The sequence below is a fragment of the Lissotriton helveticus genome, chromosome 10 (genome assembly GCF_964261635.1).
Source record: "Lissotriton helveticus chromosome 10, aLisHel1.1, whole genome shotgun sequence".
Classification (NCBI taxonomy): domain Eukaryota; kingdom Metazoa; phylum Chordata; class Amphibia; order Caudata; family Salamandridae; genus Lissotriton; species Lissotriton helveticus.
In genome coordinates this window covers 841,901,770-841,925,738 of record NC_136071.1, presented here as the reverse complement: position 1 = coordinate 841,925,738, position 23,969 = coordinate 841,901,770, and the positions used below count along the sequence as shown (strand labels likewise).

Genomic DNA, 23,969 nt, shown 5'->3' with positions numbered 1-23,969 from the left:
GGCTCATCGCTCATCAGGCACTGATGTCAATGTAGAAACTGGATCAGAAGGGACAAGTGAAAACCCCCTGACTGCTGCTGTTCCTATATCACCCACACAGGTCATGGACAAATCTACTGACTGTCTCCAATTTTCAAAGACATGGTCTGGATGTGCGATCAAAGCGCTGCGAAGACTCATTGAACTATGATTGTGTGTATATATTTGTAAAAATAAAAAATATATATGTAACAAAGGGGGAGAAGTAGTGTTAAGTGAGTTTGCCATGGCAGAATGCTTGTGGCCTCTGACGGACTCCATAGAACTGTGATGTAAGCTTTAGAGTGTAGTGAAGTGAACGCAGGTTTAGAATGTTGAGTTCGCAGTTGTGTTATACTAAGCTCCATGTGTGACGCAGTCATTGGCGAGTATCCAGGCTGGGAAGGATGCTACACCTACGGCATAAACCAAGGTTTGAAATCTGTAGTTCATGATCGTGCTCCAAGGAAAGGTGCAGCACAGTGGAAGACCAGCTGCCAACATAACCTCAGAAGCAGAGAAGAACAAGGTTGAAACTAGGAAGAAGGCAATGGACAAAAATAATAATTATGGGTGATGAACCATCGGAAAAAAACACTGATTTTATTTCGTCATTTTATATAGGAAAAACAGGAAACCGGAGCATGAAACCTTCAAACAGGAAGTAGTTACCATCTTAGATTGGTTCTCCTTAATGATATATGGGCAAATCGATGACAGAATGACCTCAGTAATGAGGAAAACCTGAAGTGTATTGCAGGGCAGATCTCACTATGCCCCAAACTGCCCTGTGACACTGTTGCTGCTGTCACTGGCAACATGTGCTCCAAGAGGAAGAACCAACATATCCACGGCCCTCTAGTAACAAGGCCCGGACAGACCACAGCCCAGCCTGGAGAGAAGAAAGTGAGGTGAACAAAGTGCATATGCAAAAATCAACAGCCACCGACCGCAGAGCACCTTCTTGTGCTCTCCGGTGACCAGGCAGGCCTATGCAGGACAGCGAGTCTCTGCCACACCTGCAAAAGAGGGGGTGGCGCAAAAGACCCCTTGTTATAGCTTCTGAGTCTATCCATATTTAACTATCAAAGTAGTATAAAATATATAATTTGCATTTCTTCTCATAGGGAGCAGACTCCTGTTTTATACGACAATGTGCAGTGTCACGTTGGTAAACATGAAAGAAACGTGCCAAGCATTCACATGCATTTTCTTAGGCAAATTCATATCTTATTGTTATGTTATGTTATGTTACGAGGGGTTTTATAAAGCGCTCAGCTACTCGGGCAGAGTGTCCCGGCGCTATCAGACCTAGCTGACAAAAGAACAGGAGAACCAGATGAAATTATTGACCAAACAGCCAAGTTTTAAGTTCCTTCCTAAAGGCAAGGAGGCTGTTAGATACGCTATCGTCTTTATGAATGTTCTCTAAGTATATATTGTTGCCTGCATCCCTATGGTTTCCATACTTTTTTTTTCCTGTGATTAAATGTTACATGCATCTTGATTCTGATTTTGCAGTTTTGTTTATTTGCAGATGTGAGATGGAAAAACAAATTCTGGGGAAAGTCAATGGAGATTGTTCCGATTGGTACAACGCATGTCATGATTCCAGCGTAAGTTAAACAATATTTTGTTCTGTGCACCCTTTTTTATTTTAAAATTGATAACCAGTACTTTATATGATATTGAGCAGAACATATTTTGGTGTCCTTGTTAAAATATTGTGCGAAAAGGTTTATTTGCCTTGCTCTTTAAAAAGCATTATCAAGGTTTTTGTGCAACCCAGTGCTATAATATCAAAACGCAAATTTTGATATTTCCTACAACATATTTTCCCACATTCCACTTGTGCTATTTGGAATTCTGCTTTCACATTGTGCCTGGTCATAACCTGAAAGTGGTAGTGAGGGGAAAAAATTGTCGAAATACCGAAATGGCGTCATCCACCATTTTGTTTTTTTGATCACCTGTAAGGCAAGTAATGGACTTTGCAATGCTAAGAATGCCCTCAGTGGGAAACGTGTCCATATTTGTTCTGACTAGTTTTTCCTTTCACCATAACATAGTCCTAGAAGGGGTAGGCTGTCTCACGTATCTTGATTGGCAGCCAAAGAGAATGCTTTGAGCTCGAGGACCAAGTCTGATTTAATTGAAGGGCATCCGTTCAATCTAGCTAAAGCAGCAGGTTGTTTCAGGATTCCTGGATGGTCACATCAGCACTCGAGACATCAAATTTAACACATTTACCACAACTGATCCGCTAGACACAATGGAATTACATATTACAAATCTACCAACTAGTAACCTCTAATCATGGGTTCCGGAGTAGCTTGCTACTCACTGCTGAGTGCTTCAATGCCTTGAAAGGGGTAGTAAGCGTTAAATCAATACAATTTACAATTACAGTTGCCTGCAGCCATTCAAAATAGGTTAGTCGTTGTTAGTCGTTGTTCCAACTTGGTTTGCCTGTTCCTGACACGCGCTCGTTTGTCCCTCATGGATACCTCCTCCTGCTGCCTATTGTCATTGTGATGCAATCAGCTGGCATTCTAGAATGCCAGCTGATATTGTACCAACTGTCATTCTGAGAAGCCGGTTTTGAGCAGCTGTCATCTTTTTCTTCTGTGTGCATCCCTATTTTGATGTGGAGATTAAACCATTCAACCAACATTCTGTGGTCGGAATATCCTTGCAGTCTCAAGGAAGACATTGGTTGACTCTGTGTGCTGCAACCATGGCTATGTGCGCCAGGAACCAAACCGCGCGTGTCTGCGGCGCCAAATAGCACTTAAAATGTTTACTTTAAAAAGTGAAAAGATGGTGCATTTTCACACATACAGGTCCACAATAAGGGTCTTAAGAGCAGTTTGCAAATTGGATAAGCACGCCATGACATGAATTGGTTACACTGGCAAGTACACTTCAAGTTTAGAACAGCACAAGACATAAGCAATCTGAAACCTTGGTCCAGCCTGAGGCGCATGATATTGGCATGTAATTCATGCAACAAACGTCTTGTAAAAAAAATGGCAGACTCAATTCCAGCAATGGATACCCTAGTGATTTGTTTGATTGGCAGCCAAAGAGAATGCTTTGAGCTCGAGGACCAAGTCTGATTTAATTGAAGGGCATCCGTTCAAAATAGGTTAGTCGTTGTTCCAACTTGGTTTGCCTGTTCCTGACACGCGCTCGTTTGTCCCTCATGGATACCTCCTCCTGCTGCCTATTGTCATTGTGATGCAATCAGCTGGCATTCTAGAATGCCAGCTGATATTGCACCAACTGTCATTCTGAGAAGCCGGTTTTGAGCAGCTGTCATCTTTTTCTTCTGTGTGCATCCCTATTTTGATGTGGAGATTAAACCATTCAACCAACATTCTGTGGTCGGAATATCCTTGCAGTCTCAAGGAAGACATTGGTTGACTCTGTGTGCTGCAACCATGGCTATGTGCGCCAGGAACCAAACCGCGCGTGTCTGCGGCGCCAAATAGCACTTAAAATGTTTACTTTAAAAAGTGAAAAGATGGTGCATTTTCACACATACAGGTCCACAATAAGGGTCTTAAGAGCAGTTTGCAAATTGGATAAGCACGCCATGACATGAATTGGTTACACTGGCAAGTACACTTCAAGTTTAGAACAGCACAAGACATAAGCAATCTGAAACCTTGGTCCAGCCTGAGGCGCATGATATTGGCATGTAATTCATGCAACAAACGTCTTGTAAAAAAAATGGCAGACTCAATTCCAGCAATGGATACCCTAGTGATTTGTACAACTTAAATTACTTTTTAAAAACGCCTTTTGAAGCAGAGGCAGTTTCAAGAGGGAGACAGCCTGAATTGGGTCTGTTGGCATGGACATGTATGAATACAGCAGTGTATTAATTAGTGGTACGCAAGGGCTTGTGGAAAATGAGCAATCAGACAGCAGCACGAAAATCTGTGCCCCTTTTTCTTCCCTCTGTTCCCCTCGCTGTCCCCATGCTCTCTCTGCCCGGTCTTTCCTTCTGTACCCCTCGCTGCCCGTGTCTCTGCCCAGTTTTCCCTTCTGTTCCCCTCGCTGCCCCAGTGCCTCTCTGCCCGTTCTGTCTTCTGTTCTTAGCTGCCCCTATATTTCTGTATTTTGCCTCTGTGCCATTACGTTTTTGTGCCCATCTGCCCTCTGTGCCACTCGTTTTTCTGCCCCTTTTGCCTTCTGTTCCACTCGTTTTTTGTGCTCATCTGTCCTCTGTGCCACTCGTTTTTCTGCCCCTTTTGCCTTCTGTTCCACTCGTTTTCCCTCGTTTTTTTAGCCTTTCTGCCCTCTGTTCCACTCATTTTTTGTGCCTTTCTGCCCTCTGTCCCACTTTGTTCTCCCCTCGTTTTTTTGAGCACTTCTGAGAAAGTTGCTGCTACCGTGATCACCTTTTGCTTCTGGAGAAGCTGACGAAGCTCCCTACCTGCTGTTTGATTCAATTGGAGGCTAGCATCAGCTCCGTGGCCGCAGAGGAGAGAGAGGCGCCGGCCCCGGGACTGCGAGGACCAGCATTCACCCTCTACAGCTGGGTCCTCTTCCCACGTGAGCCGCGCCCCCTCCCAGTGCCACGCCCCCAGCCAATTGCCGATAACTTCTCGCGGCCCCCGCTTCGCGGGAGCCGCTCGCACTGAGAAAGTTGCTGCTACCGTGATCACCTTTTGCTTCTGGAGAAGCTGACGAAGCTCCCTACCTGCTGTTTGATTCAATTGGAGGCTAGCATCAGCTCCGTGGCCGCAGAGGAGAGAGAGGCGCCGGCCCCGGGACTGCGAGGACCAGCATTCACCATCTACAGCTGGGTCCTCTTCCCGCGTGAGCCGCGCCCCTCCCAGTGCCACGCCCCCACAATTTAAAACACTATTTAAACAAACCCCGTAACGCGCACCGCGGGACGCGCGCGGTGCGGAGCTCGGGGTGAAAGCCCGGGCAAAGGGCGGGCCGTCTGTGGCCGTCCGAGGACGTTCTAGGACGGGACGGGCCACCTTATTTTCATCTTCAACTGTGATCCATTAGAACTTGGCATCCTGGGGTCAAGTAGTAATTTGTATTAGTGTGGTAAGTGCAACTACTGTCTACGTGTGTCTGCGGTCGGGGAGACGACTCCTTGAGTAGTTGCCCCAACAAATACCCAGTGAGAAGGAAGTGGTACCGATACCAAGCGAGGCTTTTCCAGGAAAGTAAAATGGCTCTCAAAAAACTAAGATCTCGCACAATATTCATGAAGCGAATGGGCACAGAGGAAGCAGTCAGAAAATCTTCTGACAAGGCAGTCAACCACGGCCGGTTAACTAGAACCCCGGCAATCAGTAATTATTTTTCAGCTCTATCACCGAAAAAGCAAGTTACCCCTCAGGTATGGGAATTATCAATAAATCTTGATACTTCAACAACTAAGGAGGCAAAAGAGCTGCCCCCCTCAGATCATCAAACTATTCAAAATCCTAGGGTATCGGATCTTGAATCTAATCAAAAGGAATTATTCTCAACACAGGAACCACTCAACCTGAATCATGAGATCTTACACCTAACATCCTTAACTCCTATAAAACGAATAGGTAGCCTTTCTTGTATTGAGGATCCCTATGGAAATGACATGAAGTCGTTGGAAAATAATATAGATCTACAATCAAATCCAGACAAGTCATTCTCTAGGTTCCAGGAAAAGTCATTAGAACACGATCCAGCTCTCGATTCTTCTTTGGACCCAATTCTTCTTCAAAATATAAATTCTATAAATACTGCAACACCAATGTCTAAGGCTCTCTATTCCCTACAGGAAATATTGGAATCGGTACTTTCTTTCTTGGGTCACATCCTGGAAAACTCGGATCAAACTCTAGATGTCCAAATCGGCGTTTTAAAATTTCTAGTAGAAGAAAAAAGGAAAAAAGAACTCGCAGAAGCAACAAAAAAACAACAATTATCTGATGCGATGCAGGTTAACAACAATGATTCTTCAATTTTCATCAAAAGTACAGAGCCCCAAATAAAATGTGACACTAGTACCCAAACATCTGATGTAATAATACTAGAAAAACCAAATAAGAAAATCCGGAAAAATCCTAAGGACGTCAAAATATACTCCCTGAAGAAATTATTTAGAGAAGAGCCCTTACACACCGTCAAACAGTACTCTATTTTCTCGGTTCCCAATAAAACAAACCTGCAAAAAACTGGTTCCGATAAAGAAGAACAAGGAAACTCCTCCAATCTTACACCTGACGATGATGGAGGAGATAAGTTCCCCCAAACAAAAATCACCCAAGAAAAAAAGGGAAAAAGTACGAGAAGGAAGCAGCTAAGAAGAATCAATAAAAAGAAAACTCGTAAACAAAAATTTATAAATATAATCAATCCTCAAAAAAATCTAGAGGGACAAGATGATAATATAATACCAAATATTCCCATAGTAGAGGCAACTAGCGTCAGAAAAAATACACAATCAGCAAAGTTATTGAATCATAGAGCGAACGAATATATACCAGCCATATCAACTGAAAGAGTAGGACAGATAAATAAGGGATTAAGCAAAAAAGATAACAATATGACTCTAGGCGGAGAACAAATCACGTCCAACCATTTATTATTTGAAGAACTCTTTCCCATTGATAATATGCCATTAAATTTGAGGAAGGATAATTAATCTTCTACAGCAAATACACCCATTACAATCTCTAACCAGCAAAGAAATTGATTTGGTGACCTTTCCCACAAAAGAAAATTGTAAAATAGCGAAGGTATCATTCTGGTCATCAGTACTCCCCGGGATTATTCTAAATAAAAAAGAAATATTGCATAAATGTGGTTACGATGTTACCGAAATATCAGTACCAAAGGAATCTAAATCTAAATTTAACAAAAGGATCACTGGCTCATTTGGCAAAAATTCGGATACAACTAATGATAATTGTTACAAAAACAATCCCATTTTAGATGATCTAGGATCAACTCTCTTAAGAAAGGATACTTTGAAAATACACGTGAACAAAGGTGAAAGAAAAGTCTGGAGCCAAGACCTAGAAGCAATAGAGGACAAAAAATCAATACAGACTTGGGCCTGGGTCTCGGAGATATTAAACAGTAATAAATTAACTTACCATCAACATCCTACTGTTTAACAAAGGTTTGGAGATCACTTCATGGAACATGGCTGGAAAAACAATAAATAAAATGATCGAATCTACCAAAAACCAACCTGATATCCTGGCTTTGCAGGAAACCTGGGCGACAAAATCTTTCTATCAAAAGGGCTACTACGTCTACGATATTCCTGCTAAAGCTACAAACCGGGGCCATGCAAAGGGTGGTCTGGCACTTTTGTTAAGCGAGGAATACTTATGGGACCAAGAAGTTGTCGAGTCTAATTCTGAAAATTTTCAGTGTATTAAGGTTTCGCTGAAAATACATAATCTAGATCCAAAAAAGGCTTTTCTACTCTTTAACATGTACGCCCCCCCCGGCACTAATCAAGATGCCATATTCGTGGACACCATGGAAGCAATCGCACAGATAATCGAAGACCGACCAAATATGTCATATTTAATCATGGGTGACCTGAATGGAAAAATTTCAAACGTCGAGATCTTAAAATGGGCAAATCTCTATGAAGAAGAAACACTGGAATTGTCCATCCCTACATTTCCTAAAGGAAAAGCTTCGGACAAGAGAGGAAAACTGTTATTAGCATGTTTGCCAAACTTAAATGGGACAATCCTGAATGGCAACGTGGAAGGAGACATACCGGCATCTTATACAAGACGAGGAAATGGAACACTATCAATTATTGACTATATAATCTGTGGCAGGGAGTTAGTGGAGACCGTTTCACATTTGAGTATCAACTTCTCAGACGAAAGTGACCGCGCTCTCTTACACTTAGAAACCGGTTGGTTGGTTAATCCCGCCTCGACAAGCAAAATTTTGTTCCACAAGGACACTATTGAAATTCACAACATTCAGAGGCGGATCTTTTGGAATTCAGTAACATTGGACAATATTAACGTAATGATCACAAATAGTCAACTCTTAACTAGCAATCACTCTGACGATCTAATAACAAACTTTGAATGTATCATTAATAAACTTAAAAGTGCTCTTTCAGATAGGATAGGATAAGACAAGACTCAAATAGAAACAACAAGAAGAACAATAAAAAGATAACCAGGATAACTACGATTGTGAAAATGCGCAACAAACTCATTCGAGGGCAATACTTGAAATTTTCACCTATAATCCAACAAGAAATTAATAAACTAAAAAATCAACTGAGAAGAGAGAAGTACAGCCACAAAAGAATGTTGCAGGACAACAATTGGGTAGATATCCAAATTGCTGCTAAAAAATACAATCAACGAAAATATTGGTCCTTAATTGCCAAAATAACAGGCACAAAAAAGAAACCACAAGCCATACCAGTTCCTCCGCAGGAATGGGAAATCTATCTGAGTGACCTATATAAGGTAAATTTAATTAAATCTGATAGAAAAGCCACTGACAACATTATGGAAAAGAAATTACTCCAATAGCAAATACTACAGCATTTTCCATAGAAATGCATATTAGAAAAGCTAGAAGTACCGCCGCATCAGGTCCAGACCAAATACCGATCAAGGTCTTGCAAACTGCTCCTAAAGAGTGGAGTCAGATGTTACTATCTCTCTTTAATCATATTTTCAAAACTGGGCGAATACCAAAGTCGTGGCAGGGGAGTATTATAATTCCCATCTATAAAAAGGGGAGCAAAACTACAGCTGGCAACTACCGCCAAATAGCGTTGATGGACGCTACAGGGAAAATCTTCGCCGCAGAGGTACTGGATAGACTAAAAGACTGGGCATCCTCGCAGGGTATAATACCTATGTACCAAGCAGGATTTCGGTCAAACCATTCTGTTATTGACAATATATCAATTCTCCAGACTATTTTAGACAAATACATCGTACGAAACTCGCAACCAGTGTACGCGGCGTTTATTGACTATTCTACTGCTTTCGATCGCGTAGATAGACCTACACTGTGGAAAAAGTTAAGGAGATTGGGAATTCCGGAATATCTGCTGCAGATCATAATTAATCTCCATACCAACACTTGGTCACAGGTGCAAATGGGGGGTGACAAGGGACTAACTGAAACAATCAGAACGGCTAACGGGCTTAAACAAGGGTGCCTTTTAGCACCGATATTATTTTCACTATACCTTAGCGATTTACCACACCATCTGCAACAAGGCTCTAGTTTGCCTCCTAAGATTGCCTCACAAAGTGTGCACGCCCTGCTTTACGCAGACGACATTGTAATGTTGGACCTTACGCCCTTTGGTTTACAAAAGCTCCTGGACATTTTAAACGAATACTCAAAGGTCCACTCTCTAATTCCAAACTTAACAAAAACCAAAGTGGTAGCTTTTTCTGGTAGGAAACAAAGTGTTAATTACTGTTGGAAGCTTGGCGGGGTACAAGTAGAAGAAGTCGACGAATACATATACCTAGGCAGGATTTTCTCAAAGAATTTACAAAATATAAAACAGATAAATAACTTAAAGAGAAAATCAGAATTACATGCCGGGGCTCTCTCTAGACTGTACTCTGCCACAGGAAATAGGCACTTCTCTTCATTGTTAAAAGTGTACAAAGTAAAAATTCCTCCGGTTTTATCTTATGCTACTGAGCATATTCCAATAAAGCAATGGTCTTACATGGACCTAAATGAAGGGAAAATTTTGAAAAAAATCTTGAAGGTTTCAAAATCAATACCTGTTCAAGCCCTAAGACTGGAATTCTCAATAACAAGTTCTTATGCTACAGCTGTCGCCAACATCATCAGATGGGCTTATAATATCTTACATGCAAAGGAAGGAACACTGCGCTTCTTACTAAAAACTGAAACATTTGAATCAGACGCATCAAAGCTTAACTTTTATAGGAATGTGACAAAGGCATTTGAAATTGCTAAACTTACTAAAGGTATTTTAATTACCTGGTCCGCTTCCCAATTGAAACTCTATCTAAAATGCTTTACACCTAGGTTGAGCTTCGATCTTGATTTTGCCCATTATAGTAAGTTATTGTCATATAAACTCTACGCTGAAACATTGGAATACAAGCAAGTACAGCCATATATAGGGTTTTCCCTTACGCATGGTGCAAGAAGGGCAATAACAATGTCGCGCTTAGGTATTTTACCTGTGTTAACCTTTACCTCTAGATGGTCACTAGACGGATCTTCGACATGTAATCTCTGTCAAGGAGGCGATCAGAACATCGAGCATATTTTATTTGTATGTCCTCATCCAAACATAGTTACAGCACGGTCAAGATATCTTGACCCGATATACCGCAAATGTATAATTACTACAGTAAAAAATTTGCTACTAGTGTGTAAACAACCACCTAATGAATGGGTTTGTTATAATTTTTACAAATTTCTAAAGTCTTTTCTAACATTATATTAATCTTTGTCGATTTATCTTCATGTAAACTGTTTTTTTAAATTTGTGGTCCTCAGTTGAGTACCAAAACAAATAAAAAAATTTGACTTGACTTGACTTTGTGCCCTTCTGCTCTCTTCCATTCGTTTTTTGTGCCTTTCTGCCCTCTGTTCCACTCATTTTTTGTGCCTTTCTGTCCCGTGTTCCACTTCGTTTTCCCCTCGTTTTTGTGCCTTTCTGCCCTTTGTCCCACTCGTTTTACCCTTATTTTTGGTGCCGTTCTGCCCTCTTTCCCACTATTTGGATCAGTTGTTGATAGATTGGGGTTCTTTAGGCAAGGGACAAGCCTTAATAAAAAGGTGCCAGCTGGACTGATTGTCTCCTGCATCACAGATATCAGAATGCAGGGGCGGCCTTAGGCATGTGCAAGCTGTGCACCTGCACAGGGCCACCAAACCCCAGGGGCCACCACACCAATATATATCCTTAATATAATAATCCTCTGAGGATGGATACATATTAGCGTGGCGGCCCTCCGGCTCTGTTCCACTTCCAAACACCCTGACCCCCCTGTCCGGGGGCTCCGCCCCGCCCGGACCCCCTCTTCTGGGGCCCCCTACCTACGCTCCTTGCCCAGGGCCGCCATGAGCCTAGAGCCGCCCTTGCAGATTGTGATATCAGAAGGAGAACTTATCTCTGTCTGGGAGACTCACAACTCATTGGATTGTTCAGCCCTTCATCTGAACCTTGACCTATTTAGAAGAACTATGTCAGCTTAAAAAAACATGACCGCTTTAAATCATAGAGAACACTGTTAATTGCCTTAAATTTTACATACGTAGCCTGTCTGTACATACACTTCTAAGAACAAAAGTTTGTTGGTGGACACAGTACAGGTCCCTTGCTTGTACTATTTTAATCCACAAGATTGTGAACCAAAACACTATTTCATCATTTCATTTCATAAGGATTTTTGCTTTAGAATATGGTGATTGTGTGCTAATTGTAATTAAATAAAAGTTATATCATGCAAAGTATTTTTCCCACCCCATGTTATCATTAATGTATGCTGCATTGTTGCCACTAGCTCGATTGATAAACAAGAGGAGCCTCCTGTATGAAATGAATACCAAGTTTATGCACTGTATTTGCCATCTCAGCCTCATGGCGCCAACAAGATTTTAGAACGTGAGATATGGAGCTCAAAAACCAATCACAAAATAATTCACTTTCTTGAAAAAATACCATCCAGCTGGTGCTCTTGTACCTGATCTGCTAAGGCTCAGAACACTGGTTAAGGTGTGACACTGCTACTATCAACCTTTGATGTTCACGTTTCTGATTCATGCTCACCAAAATTTTTTCAAGAAGTCATTGAGCCTCAGAGTAGCATATCTCATGCTTCATGAGGGGCTTGAGATAAGATGGTATCTGAATAAGGAAAGATTAAAGGAATTTCCGAAATGGCAGGTATAAATATTCACTATAGAAGTGTAGCAAGATCTGTATTAGAACCCCACTTGCAAATGCCATATGTATATTTCATTTAAACCATGCACCTATTTGCTAATAAACCAATTTAGAGCACAATGCTGTTTTGCAACAAAGATATATGTTAATTGGTCTTTGAAGCACACAAAACAACCACTTTTTCTAGAGCCAAACCTCTGCACATCTGTTTTCATATCCCTCTGAGCCCTGCACATAGACCAGCAGATACGCCCCCAAGTTAAAACAACCCTCATGTCTGAGAGTCTGCCCCGCGTTTACTAACAAAAGCGTAGACACTTTCCAAACACAGCGTGTGCTAAAGTACGCGCTGTGTTTGGAAACTCTCTACGCTTTTGTTAGTAAAAGCGGGGCAGACTCTGGCCTTTTGTTTAAGTATTGCTGTTAATCGGAGCCCGTGAAGGGCTCTGATTAACAGCAATACTTAAACAAAAGCCACAGTCTGCCCCACGCGCTCCACAGCCCACCAGCCACCCCCGCCTCCTTACCTGCACTCCTTACACCCGCACCAGAGTCAAAAGTGCCTGATGAGTGATGATCGCGCCGCCCGCCTCTTCAAAGCGGCCGGCGGCGCGACTCTCTCGCGGTACGTCCTGTGTGCGCGCTCCACACGGGACGGTGCGCGGTGACGTCAGGGCAGGTGTGCGCGCGCGCGTGCCCTAGAGGGAACATAGACTAAGACCCTATAAGAATGCCGACCCAACCGCACCGGGAACTACAGTGTTGACATCAAGCTCTTCAATAAATGGTTCCCAGACTGCGCCAACTGCACCGCCCACACCAGATACAAGACCTACAAAACCAACAAATGACCCAGCTGGTACACAAATGATCTCAGGGAGTCTAAGCACCACTGCAACAACTTGAGAGGAAATGGAGACTCGACAAAAACATCACTGCAAGATCCACATACAAAGCCCCCCTCAGCCTCTACCACCAACAACTGCAAGACGCAAAGAAAAAGGCCCTAACTCTCAGACTCGCACCCATCTCAAACAAAGGCAAATAACTCTTCACCATTATCAAGGAGATTTCCAAATACCGTAGGTGCCAACATCATCCCTTCCCAAGCACTCTGCAACAACTCCTCAAACTTCTTCAGACGGAAGATCGCCTAGATCTACAACACATTGGACCTACAGTATACTAATACAAACTCCTTTGACCAACCGGACAACTCCTTCATTGCCAAACAGCAGCTAAGCAACTATAAGCCCCTCTATAATGCAGCTGCCCATGCCTAGCTCCGACCCTGTTTTAAGGTCCCATTTTTAGGTCTCGCCTAGCTATTGCGTAAGCGATGCTCTGCGAGATATTTAGTAAGGGGCTTTTGACAACGCTCCTAAAGGCTGCAGGCAGATCTGGTACAGTGCATGTGCGCCGGGCACGTGCACCATTTGTCAGCCTGCGTAATCACTTTCACGGCTCCTTTTATGTTCTCAGTGAGCCGCGTGGCCACTGAGAACATCAAAGCAGCCGCGAAAGTGATCACCATTTGCCATCCTTCGTGCCACCAGGCACAGGCCAGTTGTCTCATCTCCCAGGAAGTACTTTTCACCCTCATCAAAAAGCTCATTACTCTCCCTGGATAATAGCAGAATTAAATTAGTCTCCTGACTCTCAGGCAGGGGTATTTTTAAGAATTGATCTTCGCAGTATATTCAGCAAATGTCTATTTTCACTAATAAATGAGACTTTTGATACCTATCCTAACAAATGACTTTTGCGACATGTTTCTAGCCTGATTGTTATCCATAAGCAGACTTTTACTGTAGAGAAAGACGCTTTAGACCACAGAGTGAATCACGCTGTTGATCCAGTCGCTGAAGCGATATACAAGACTAAATATTAAGCGTATTCAACCTTTGCACATTATACACCAGTGCTTTGTTAGTCGTTAGTCAAGGCACTACTTGGAAGTGACTTGATTTATGCCCATAGTAGGTTTTCACACATTCCAAACACCGTTTCCTATGACATGGAGTTGCTGCAGCATTCCATACAGAAGTTAAATTGAAGGGAATCATGTATTGATTGTGAGTGATTTTTGGGTGTAGTGTGGATGCAGCCACGAAGGAACACAAACAAGCTACAGACTTGTTTCCAATATCACTGAAGCCCATAAATGACCTAACTGGAATTGTGCCAAAAAACACAACAACGCAAACACATGCATCAGATCATTGTAAATAAATTGTTTACGAACTATGACTCTCTCATCCTGATGGCTATTAGTCCGTTCAAACTAGTTTTGGAAATAATAATTCATAATTAATTTTAAAGACTGCCCAATGTAAAGAAATGTTGCATAAAGTAGAAGTGTTCTGAAGATGACTCAATGAATTTTATACACCATAATTTTAAAAAGTCTCAAAATTATTTTAACACCTTTTTGTGTGGGGAAATTAATTTATTTTTTGTTTTTTTAATGACATCGCTTTTAGTTTACCAACATATTTGCAGCCAAACGGTAGCATGAGGTATATATAATTTTAAAAATCTGTTTTGATTCAATAACAATTTGAGCCTGTATCTTGGAACTCTAATTGAGCCCTTGCAAGCGGAAGATCGGTAATCACTCTCTCTATTAGTGAAGTGCTGTAGGCCAAAATATAAGTGACAAATCATGAAAAAGTACCTAATTGGGGTTAGCTAATCTGTTACCGTGTTTAGGGGTCAATGCGGGTTCATTGGGAGGCTGAATAGCAGCCTATTTGTGATCAGAGTCAAAAATGGAAGTGCATCTAGTCTCATAACAGAAAATATGTGTAATGAGACCGCGCATACATTGAAATTCCTTGCACAGTGCAATGAAAGACAAAAAGAATTATTTTTGAGTTAAATACGTTTTTTATAGGATCTGTATATTGTTATTGTGCCTAAAATCTATGTATTTTAATTCTATTGGAATTCATGACCTACGAATGTGTTAAAATCTCAAAATGCTTAGATGATAATGGAACTTAGTGTGCTGAACAATGTTACCTCATTGCATATTATGCTGCATAGCTTGCCATTCCTTACAGAAACATTCACATTTTGATGTATTTTATTCAGTTCTGTTGCATGTTTGGCCCTCTACTCCTGCCTAATTCCCTAGGCCAACTTTTTGCCTAGAAGTTGTAGTTCTTTCCCAGTCTGGTTTTATCGGGTGCTCGATTCTGGAAATGTCTCCCAAACAGCTCTGATATCTTGGTATCAGCTCTCATCCATTACTGTCCTTGAAAAATCGAATGTTCGAATTAGTCAAGAATTGTAATTTCCGGTTGGAATTGCCTTGAGCTGTTTTTCCATTTCAAGAGGTTCCCCATTGATTGATCCTTGTTTGGGCTCTGTCATATCTTATTTTGATCATGCCAATGTAGCCCAAAATGGATAAGCTTCACCAGCTTAAGAAGGTACAGAACCGATGAGAGAGTAGGAGCGTTTTCTCAAAGAAAAAAGACTAAACGTTTAGTCAATAACACAGTCTGCCAGTGAAACAGTGACCTCAGACCACACACACAACCACACATACTACCACACAAACACACAACCACACACACACACACAACCACACACTACCACAACCACACACACAACCACACACACAAACACAACCACACACACAAACACAACCACCCAACCACACGCACAACCACACATTCACAACCACACACGCACAACCACACACGCACAACCACACACGCACAACCACACACAACCACACACACACACAACCACACACAACCACACACAACCACACACAACCACACAACCACGCACAACCACACACAACCACATGCACACAAGCACACGCACACAACCACAGGCACACAACCACAGGCACACAACCACAGGCACACAACCACAGGCACACAACCACACGCACACAACCACACGCACACAACCACACACACAAACCACACACACAACCACAACCACTCATACAACCACACACACACAACCACACACACAACCACACACACAACCACACACACAACCACAACCACACATACAACCACACACACACAACCACACACACACAACCACACCCACACATACAACCACACAAACACAACCACACCCACACACACAACCACACACAACCACACACGCAACCACAACCACACACACACACAACCACACACACACACAACCACACACACAACCACACAACCACACACACAACCACACACACACAACCACACACACAACCACACACACAACCAGACACACACACACAACCACACAACCACACGCACACAACCACGCACACAACCACACACACAACCACACACACAACCACACACACAACCATAACCACACACACACAACCACACACACACACACAACCACACACACCCACACACACAACCACACTGTCCGTACACACTTTAAACAGACACCATCAGTCGTCACTGCACACTTTCATTGGGCACAAACACCACCAGCCGTCACTGCACACTTTCACTGGGCACAAACACCACCAGCCGTCAGTGCACGCTACCACCAGGCACACGCCACCAGACGTCAGTGCACGCTTCCACCAGGCACACACACACCACCAGCCGTCAGTGCACCCTTTCACCAGGCACACACACACACCACCAGCCGTCAGTGCACCCTTTCACCAGGCACACACACACACCACCAGCCGTCAGTGCACGCTTTCACCAGGCACACACACACCACCAGCCGTCAGTGCACGCTTCCACCAGGCACACACCACCAGCCAGCAGTGCACACTTCCACCAGGCACACACGCCATCAGTGCACACATCAATTGTTAACGCATCCACAATTAACTATTGTAGCAATCGCAGTATGGAGCACTTTACTCTAAAAACATATTCATCTAAAGCGCAGCATGCCACTATTGCTACAAAAATAAATACACATTTTTTTGGCCTACAATTTACAGACTTTTGTTGCAATTGGTGTTGCAATATTTAGCAATGCCAATAGCTCAAACTTAATTAATGCAAGACCTATTGCATTGCAAATGCTTGTTTCTTATGGTAACTTGTAACCAGTATTTGAAATAATGCTTCCCTGTTGTATTCTTTATTTTTGTTCGTGTAGTGTAGTGTTTGCCTTCAAATTAAATGTATAAAGGCCGAGAGAAAGAGAACTAGAAGTTGTATGTGAATACATTGTTTGAATGGCAGCTTGGTTGCGTGAACAATCATGCCCCTGTCTCCAGGAACGCTGAAGTAGACTACATTGACAGTCCTGTGGCTCCCTCTGCAGGAAGTCTTGCGTGCCGCAAGCAGTTTTCCATCATTACTAATGATTTGAAGACCATAATTGATCACTGTGTTTGCTTTAAGATTTGAAGACCATTACGAGTGGAACAAGGTCACCTCGTGCATCCACAACATCTTGAGTGGGCAGCGGTGGATAGAACATTACGGGGAAATAATCATCAAGAACGCAAACAACGACTGCTGTCACTGCAAGGTGACGTTTTCAAAGGTGAGGCGGGGTGCGCATGGGCGTGGCTATACCCATAGTGCGGCAGGTACAAGGGAACTGAAGGGCCAACTGCACATTATAGCGGTTTTATAATAAAGTAGAAGATCGTGCCCATTTTCCTTTCTTGCATTAGGACCTAGAGTCCTGACTGGAAGCTGCATATGGAAAAGGTTTTACTCCCTCCCATAGCTGCCAGGTTTTCCAAATCCATGCGTTTTGTGTTTCTTCAGTCCAGGTTTTTTCCCCTTTGAATTCTGGGATTTGTAGTTCTGTGTTATAATCGAATAAACAAGACTACAAGTCGCTGAATTCAAATTCAAAACGGAACTGGAGCAGCACATCACGCATGAACCATGGGAAACCTGGCAGGGCTGCTCAGACAACTGCAGGGCAGGTGGGATTATGGGATATAAGAGATGTATAGTGGCTGAGGTGCAAGGTATTTGAAGCTTTCGGACCATTGGCATTGATTTAATTCTCACGAGGTTTTTTCTTGTCCCTGATCGTAGTAATGTAGTTTATAAGTAAAGTACCTAGTGTGTTAAACATCAAATGCCCCTGGTATAATCTGTCCAGTAATCTTACATAGGGGGTTCCGCTTTTTGTGGATTTTTTTTAACTGACGCTTCAACGCATAAGGAAACGTTGATCTGTCTGCATTGAACTGATTGTGTCTGTAATGTTCAGGGCTTCTGAAGCTGTTTTTGGAAGAAGGGCCTCCTCTCTGCAACCGTTCAGCTGCACTTTGCTATATTTCCCTCTCACGATGTCTTATTGATCTGTGTGAAGCACTTCACTGCCCTTGTTCCTGGGTTTGCCCTGTACGAATTCGAAAAAAATATATAAGAGCACCAATAAATATCTGGAATTGAAGTCCAACTGAATGTGAAAACAAAGATTGTATTTACAGATGTGTAATGCTGCATGAAACATACTGCAATGCCTAGGGTGCCAATGGCAACCCTGAATATTTTGAAAAAAGTTGTAGTTCTGGAGAGAAGGGGGGAAGATGAAGAGTAAAGGTCTTGAGGAGTGGGGGGGGTTGTTTTTGAGGTCATTACTGACGGAGCAGGCATCGGGAGGGGGGGGGGGCATTCTAGGGAGAGTGATGGGCTTTGTGCCAGGCACTCCCGGCGCACAGATTACTACCCTCCCTAAAACACAAAAAAAGGCTTCTGACTCCGCCACCACAAACAAGCTGGAAACCTATCATGTGCAGGGTTTTCAGCTGACCTTGTGCTTCTCGTGCGAGGTTTCAGCTGACCTTGTGCTTTTCGGGTGACAGCAGGACTTCCCTTAAATCCTGTTGCGCACCCAGGGGGTCCCCCCGCCTATTGGGCACTTTTAACAACACTGCCCAGTCGGTGCCCAGCGATTTCCCGGGCTTAGCTGCTGCCCGCTCGTCGTCCCGCCCACCAGTAAGGGTTAGTCGTGGGCCCCTTACCGGTCCGACTTTGCCCCACCGGCCCGCGTGATGTCTGCCTCCACTCCGTCATTATATGCGTGATCTGAGGGTATTGCATCGACGTCGTCACCAGCTACTAAAGCGTTTGTACCAAGTAGTACTTCAGTTGTAAAACTTGTGTGGGGTTTTATCCAAACGTTTAACCTGTATCTCTCCGAATGGGGCTAAGGAAACAGATCCATTTGTTTGTTTTATTTTTAGGCGAAATATTGGAATCCCAATGTTCATGAGATTGAAGGTGCTGTCTTCGACCGGAATGGGAAGACGGTGCATCGTTTGTTTGGGAAGTGGCACGAGAGTGTATTCTGCGGCACCCCATCATCATCAGACTGTATCTGGAGAGCACGTGAGTCTGACCTCTGCATGACCATTCAAACAGCCCATTCTTTCTCATCAGGACAGAACATTCTGGAAACAGTTGGCACTTGTCAACTTTTTATTTTGTGATGGATGTACTGATTGATTCTATAATTCGATGTCTTTTTAAAATTCTAACTTCCTTTCTTTTGTTGTCTATTTTATATACTTATGTTTGTAAGAGGATTCATATGATCTTCCGACAAAACATGATCTAATTTGATGATGGCATTCCACTACCACATGATTAATTGTGTGTATACAACAAAAAATGTTTTTTAACAGATAGTGTGCTCTCTGTCCCATATAAGCCAACAGACATCTAACATTAATTCACCTAGTCCTGTGATAGGTTCACAGCATTCCGGTTATCCCTGGCACCCTTTCATTTAAGCTACAGTTTCAATGCAACAGCCTAGATTCCATGCGAGGCCAATGGAGCCTGCCTGCTCTGTGTGTTTTAGTGAAAGGAAGTGAATTCAAGCATCTTTTGAGAGAGCTTGTTCATTGAAACATACTGTGGCTGATATATGTTTGGTCGATTTACATTCTTTCAATATTGAATTTCAAATTGGGGCAATGTACGAGCAAATCTGCTGACACTAGATAAGCTAGTGTTCTTACTCAATCTCTATAATATCTGGGGAGAAGTGGCTGTCGTGCATCCTCGGCCCAGGGGGTCACCATCAGACTAGTATTTATAGTAAAATATTATATTTAGTTATTATTACTGTGATTGTTTTTCAACAGAAAGAAATTCACCCAAACCAGTTTGCAACCAAATATTTCTTCCAAACGCCCTAACATTGGTACAGTCATCTTGGTAATGTTGTTGTTTGAGGGATGTACAGTATGAAAACATATAAGGGACTATAGGTACCAAGGAAAATGGCTTACTGTAGAGATCTGTGTGCAACCCTGCCATTATAGATCGAAACTAGAGTGGGTTCAACACAGCTGGATGAGGTTGAAATGTTACCTAACACCAATTGTCATTGTGCTTAATGGTCCCAGGGTATGGGCCCAGATATAAGGGTTTTGTCCCTCATTGTGGTTTTCTACTTTCCAGTGACAGTGTTTTTCTGTTTTGGGTCTTGGCCTTTTATTATGAACTGGTTAGTATAGCTGTGATTCAGCTTGTGCAGCAAAAGCATCCAGAATGTATTAGTGAGATGATTACAGAATGGCTGCTGATAGTATATTCTCTTTTTCTACCACAAAAGATATTGGAGCTTTGGTTTATACAGTGCATCAGTGTTAGGAGAACTATCATTTGTCCAAAGTTGGCTTCAATATACAATGCCAGGTTGGTCACTGATTCAGGCGCAAGGCCATCCTTTAAGAGTCCGTCCCTATAGAGCCTGTTTATTACTGTTGAAAAGACTGCCGCTCTGCTGGACTGCTGTCTTCTGTTCTCTAGCCTGGGTGAGAAGGACTGAACCTGCATCTCTTGAACCCAGAACAAAGAGTGACTCAGAGGGCTAGTTGGCTGGCCTCCTGATCTGTAGCCTCAGACTCGAGGAGGCTTCCAACAACCTTGCACCTGCCCCTGGACTCTACCATCTGTGAGTCTATCCTGCCAAGTGGTGCCACTCCAGTCCTGGAACCTTGGAAATGGGCTTAAGATGCTCTGCCACCCCTTGTGGATCTGGCTGAACTGATGCATCTCCTCTGTTGCATGACGCAAACCCGAGCAGAGCCGATGCATCACTGTTGCTGCATGGATTATACCCATCGCGAAGACTCGCATCACTGCCACAGCCCCATCGGATCTGCCACTGCGCAGCACATTCTCCGCGCAGGCCCTCGCTTCCCTCGCTGACTGCAGTCTTGATGACGATGCCGGACTCCACATTTAATCTTCACAGCTCTTTGCAACCGACGCATCGCCCTGACTATGAGCCACATCCTCGACTCTAGACTTTGCATCGCAAGCCCGTCGACAGAATCATCGACTACAATGCAGGCCCTCGCAACTCTGAACCAACGCATTGCTTCAGTTGCACAATGTGTTTTCGATGCTCATCCTCACAACGCCCCGCAAACCAGAATTATAGTAACGTTTGCTCACAGGGCCTAACTGGGTTCCTGAAGCCGGTCTGCATTCCATTGCGGTCAGCCTGAACTTCTGACAGTGACCTGGTCCAGCTCAAAAGATATCCTAAGTTGACGGTCTGTGCTTTTTGCGCTATTTTCACGAAAAACTTCAAAACTGAATATCTCCAGTACTACATATTAGATTGTTTAAAGAAAGTTCTATTGTTCTAACTTGGTGTGGGATCACTTTATTACGGTTTGAAGTGTTTCACAAATACTTTATATATTGCCTCTAAGTTAAGCCTGACTGCTCTGTGCCAAGCTATCAGAAGGGTTGAGCTCGGGTTAATTTAGGGTTGGCTTGTGCCTCACCCTGGCAAGGATTGCGATTGCTGCTTGGGCAGGACTTATCCCCCAGTCAACCAACAACCCCATTTCTCACAGTACGCATGTTATTGCTCCAGAAAGATGCATTGGTGATTTGGGCATGGTTCTGGTTGAAGCTGTAGTGCTCAACCTAGTCGGCTATTTCACATGCTATTCTGAAGTCCTAACTCAGTTTTATAAAAGTGGATGCTAGCTGGTTCGCACTATATAAAACCTTAAAAATAAATAATGGAAGACTATTTTCAAGTCCACCTTTTGGAAGGTCTGAACGTTTTACAAAACGTACAGGGCTTGTTCTCTAATAGACCTCTAGGACTGTTTCAAACTGATCTAATTCAATAAACAGAAATTTAGAAAGGGGAGAGCATTGTTTTTGACAGTAACTGGTGAGGGCTCCTGTCCACAGCAAGAGATTGTGAGCTGTGCCCCCTTCAATTTTAAGGTAGATTCACAGAATCTACTTGAAGGGGCAAGTTGGAAAAACAGAAGTGAAGAAAACTGAGCTATACATTTTGATAAGAGACAGACCATGTGAATTGGAAGCTAAGCCACAATAACCAGGGAAAATGTACGCTTTTTCTGTTTCGTTTTTAATTTATGTAGAGCAACCCTGGCCCAAGGGCATTACATCACTTTAAACAAGCATCACATTACGCAAGAGCATAGTCCTGTTTTTTACGACATGGGGGGACGAGGTGAATTTCCTAGAATCACAGGATGTTGAGCCAATGCTGGGATTCGAATCTGATACCCCAGTTCCAAGCAGTCAGCTCTGGCCCGTAGGCCACATCTCTTCCCCTCATCCCGTAAGCCGTTCCCTGGAGCATCAAAAAGTATTGGAACATTTCCTTGGAGTCCCTTCAGAACCTCTGGATTTTTTGATCATTTATGTGACAGCTGTGCTGTAAAGTTCACCATTTGGTGCTGTTTTCTTAAAAAAGATTTCATGTGGTAAACCACTCCACCTGAACCTGTTTAGAAGCTTCACGAGTGGTTATTGCTTCCAAGCGAGCACTAAATGTAGTGGGCTGCATCAGTGGCAAAAGTGGGCCACAACTTCTAGAAAATCTTTGGGCAACTACATGTATGTGTTTTTACAAGTTAAAGTAGTATAATAGTAACTACTGTTATAGCTTTTGAAAAGTTTAACGTGGAAACCTTGTGGGGGAGAGGATAAGAGGAAGGGAGCCTCGTTTCATTTTCTTAGCTAAGTCCAACCCTGAGTTAGGGTACCACTTCTTGGGGGGCGGCCATGTTTGTCACAACAGGATTGTGGCTTGTCATTGGGGCAAGCCCCTGGCCAGACTCCAACCTCTTAGTCACTTCGCCCAGTCTGTTAGAGCGGCCTCCAAACGCAGTTGAAAGTAAAGACATAAAGAGGATTCATGTTTGGATGCGGTGCTGTGGCACAGTATGAACACGAAAAGCATCACGGACTCCCTTATTTCAGAATGGTGTCCATGGTATTAGATGCGTGCTTCGACAACGTCGGTGTCTCTATTGACTTTGACTTCATGGTGCAAAGGGCCAGTTCTCTGTAGCTCTACACAATCCTTCCGACATAGATTTTAGTGTTAATTTTGCAAGGTGCATTTCATAAATATCTAGGTGAATTTAAAACTGTTGCAGGAGGCCTGTTGTAGCCTTAGCATGTTTAACACCCAACGTTGTCGCTCTAAGCATAACAAATGGGAGATTATGTTCTGGGTATCCAAACTAGCATTCATTCAAAGCAAACGTTGTAGTACAGTGGCCATTGAAACATACACGAGGGATCCTTTACAGACTGCATTAATAATGCGTGGCAGGAAAGGGACCATCATCAACTGTGGGAGTGGGGAGGTATTCGCCTTAATTCCTCATCTACTGCCGGGGGGGGGGGGGATATTTTGTATCTTCTGCGGTCCCAGAGCGCCCTCTGCTGCAATACATAATACATATGCTAAATGTGATCACTGTTCTTGGGAAGTGTTCGCTTATCCTCATGGACCAGTGTTTGCTGCATCAGCGGAGTAGACTTTGCAGGTCAGCTTGTTTGTGCAAGTGATGGACAGGTGTGTTAAAAGATGAAGTGTGCAGACACAGATGTCAGATGATGAGATGGAGAGATGTTAACTTGGAGATTGTGGGCTCTACAAAAACACAAGGCTCGCTGCGTCACCTTTCTGCAGAAGTTCCCCCAAGTGGTAGAAGTTATATTTTTACAAAGTCTGTTTAATTCTCTCCTTTGGATTCATTTGACTTCTCGAGTCGGAATCTCAGTGACAACCTTTGAACTCTCAGTGGTGTTCAGCC

The 23,969-nt window shown here is 43.1% G+C and overlaps 1 protein-coding gene across 3 annotated transcripts in view; it reads left to right on the top strand.

The window, feature by feature from the left end:
* OSBPL3 (oxysterol binding protein like 3) overlaps window positions 1–23,969 on the top strand; it is an 861,863-nt gene that overhangs the window by 772,610 nt on the left and 65,284 nt on the right. For all 3 annotated transcript variants that reach the window (XM_078663459.1, XM_078663461.1, XM_078663460.1), the window contains 3 exons: window positions 1,556–1,634; window positions 17,284–17,428; window positions 19,095–19,239. In XM_078663459.1, the coding sequence (XP_078519585.1) occupies window positions 1,556–1,634; window positions 17,284–17,428; window positions 19,095–19,239 (369 nt within the window). The remainder of the gene's footprint in view (window positions 1–1,555; window positions 1,635–17,283; window positions 17,429–19,094; window positions 19,240–23,969) is intronic.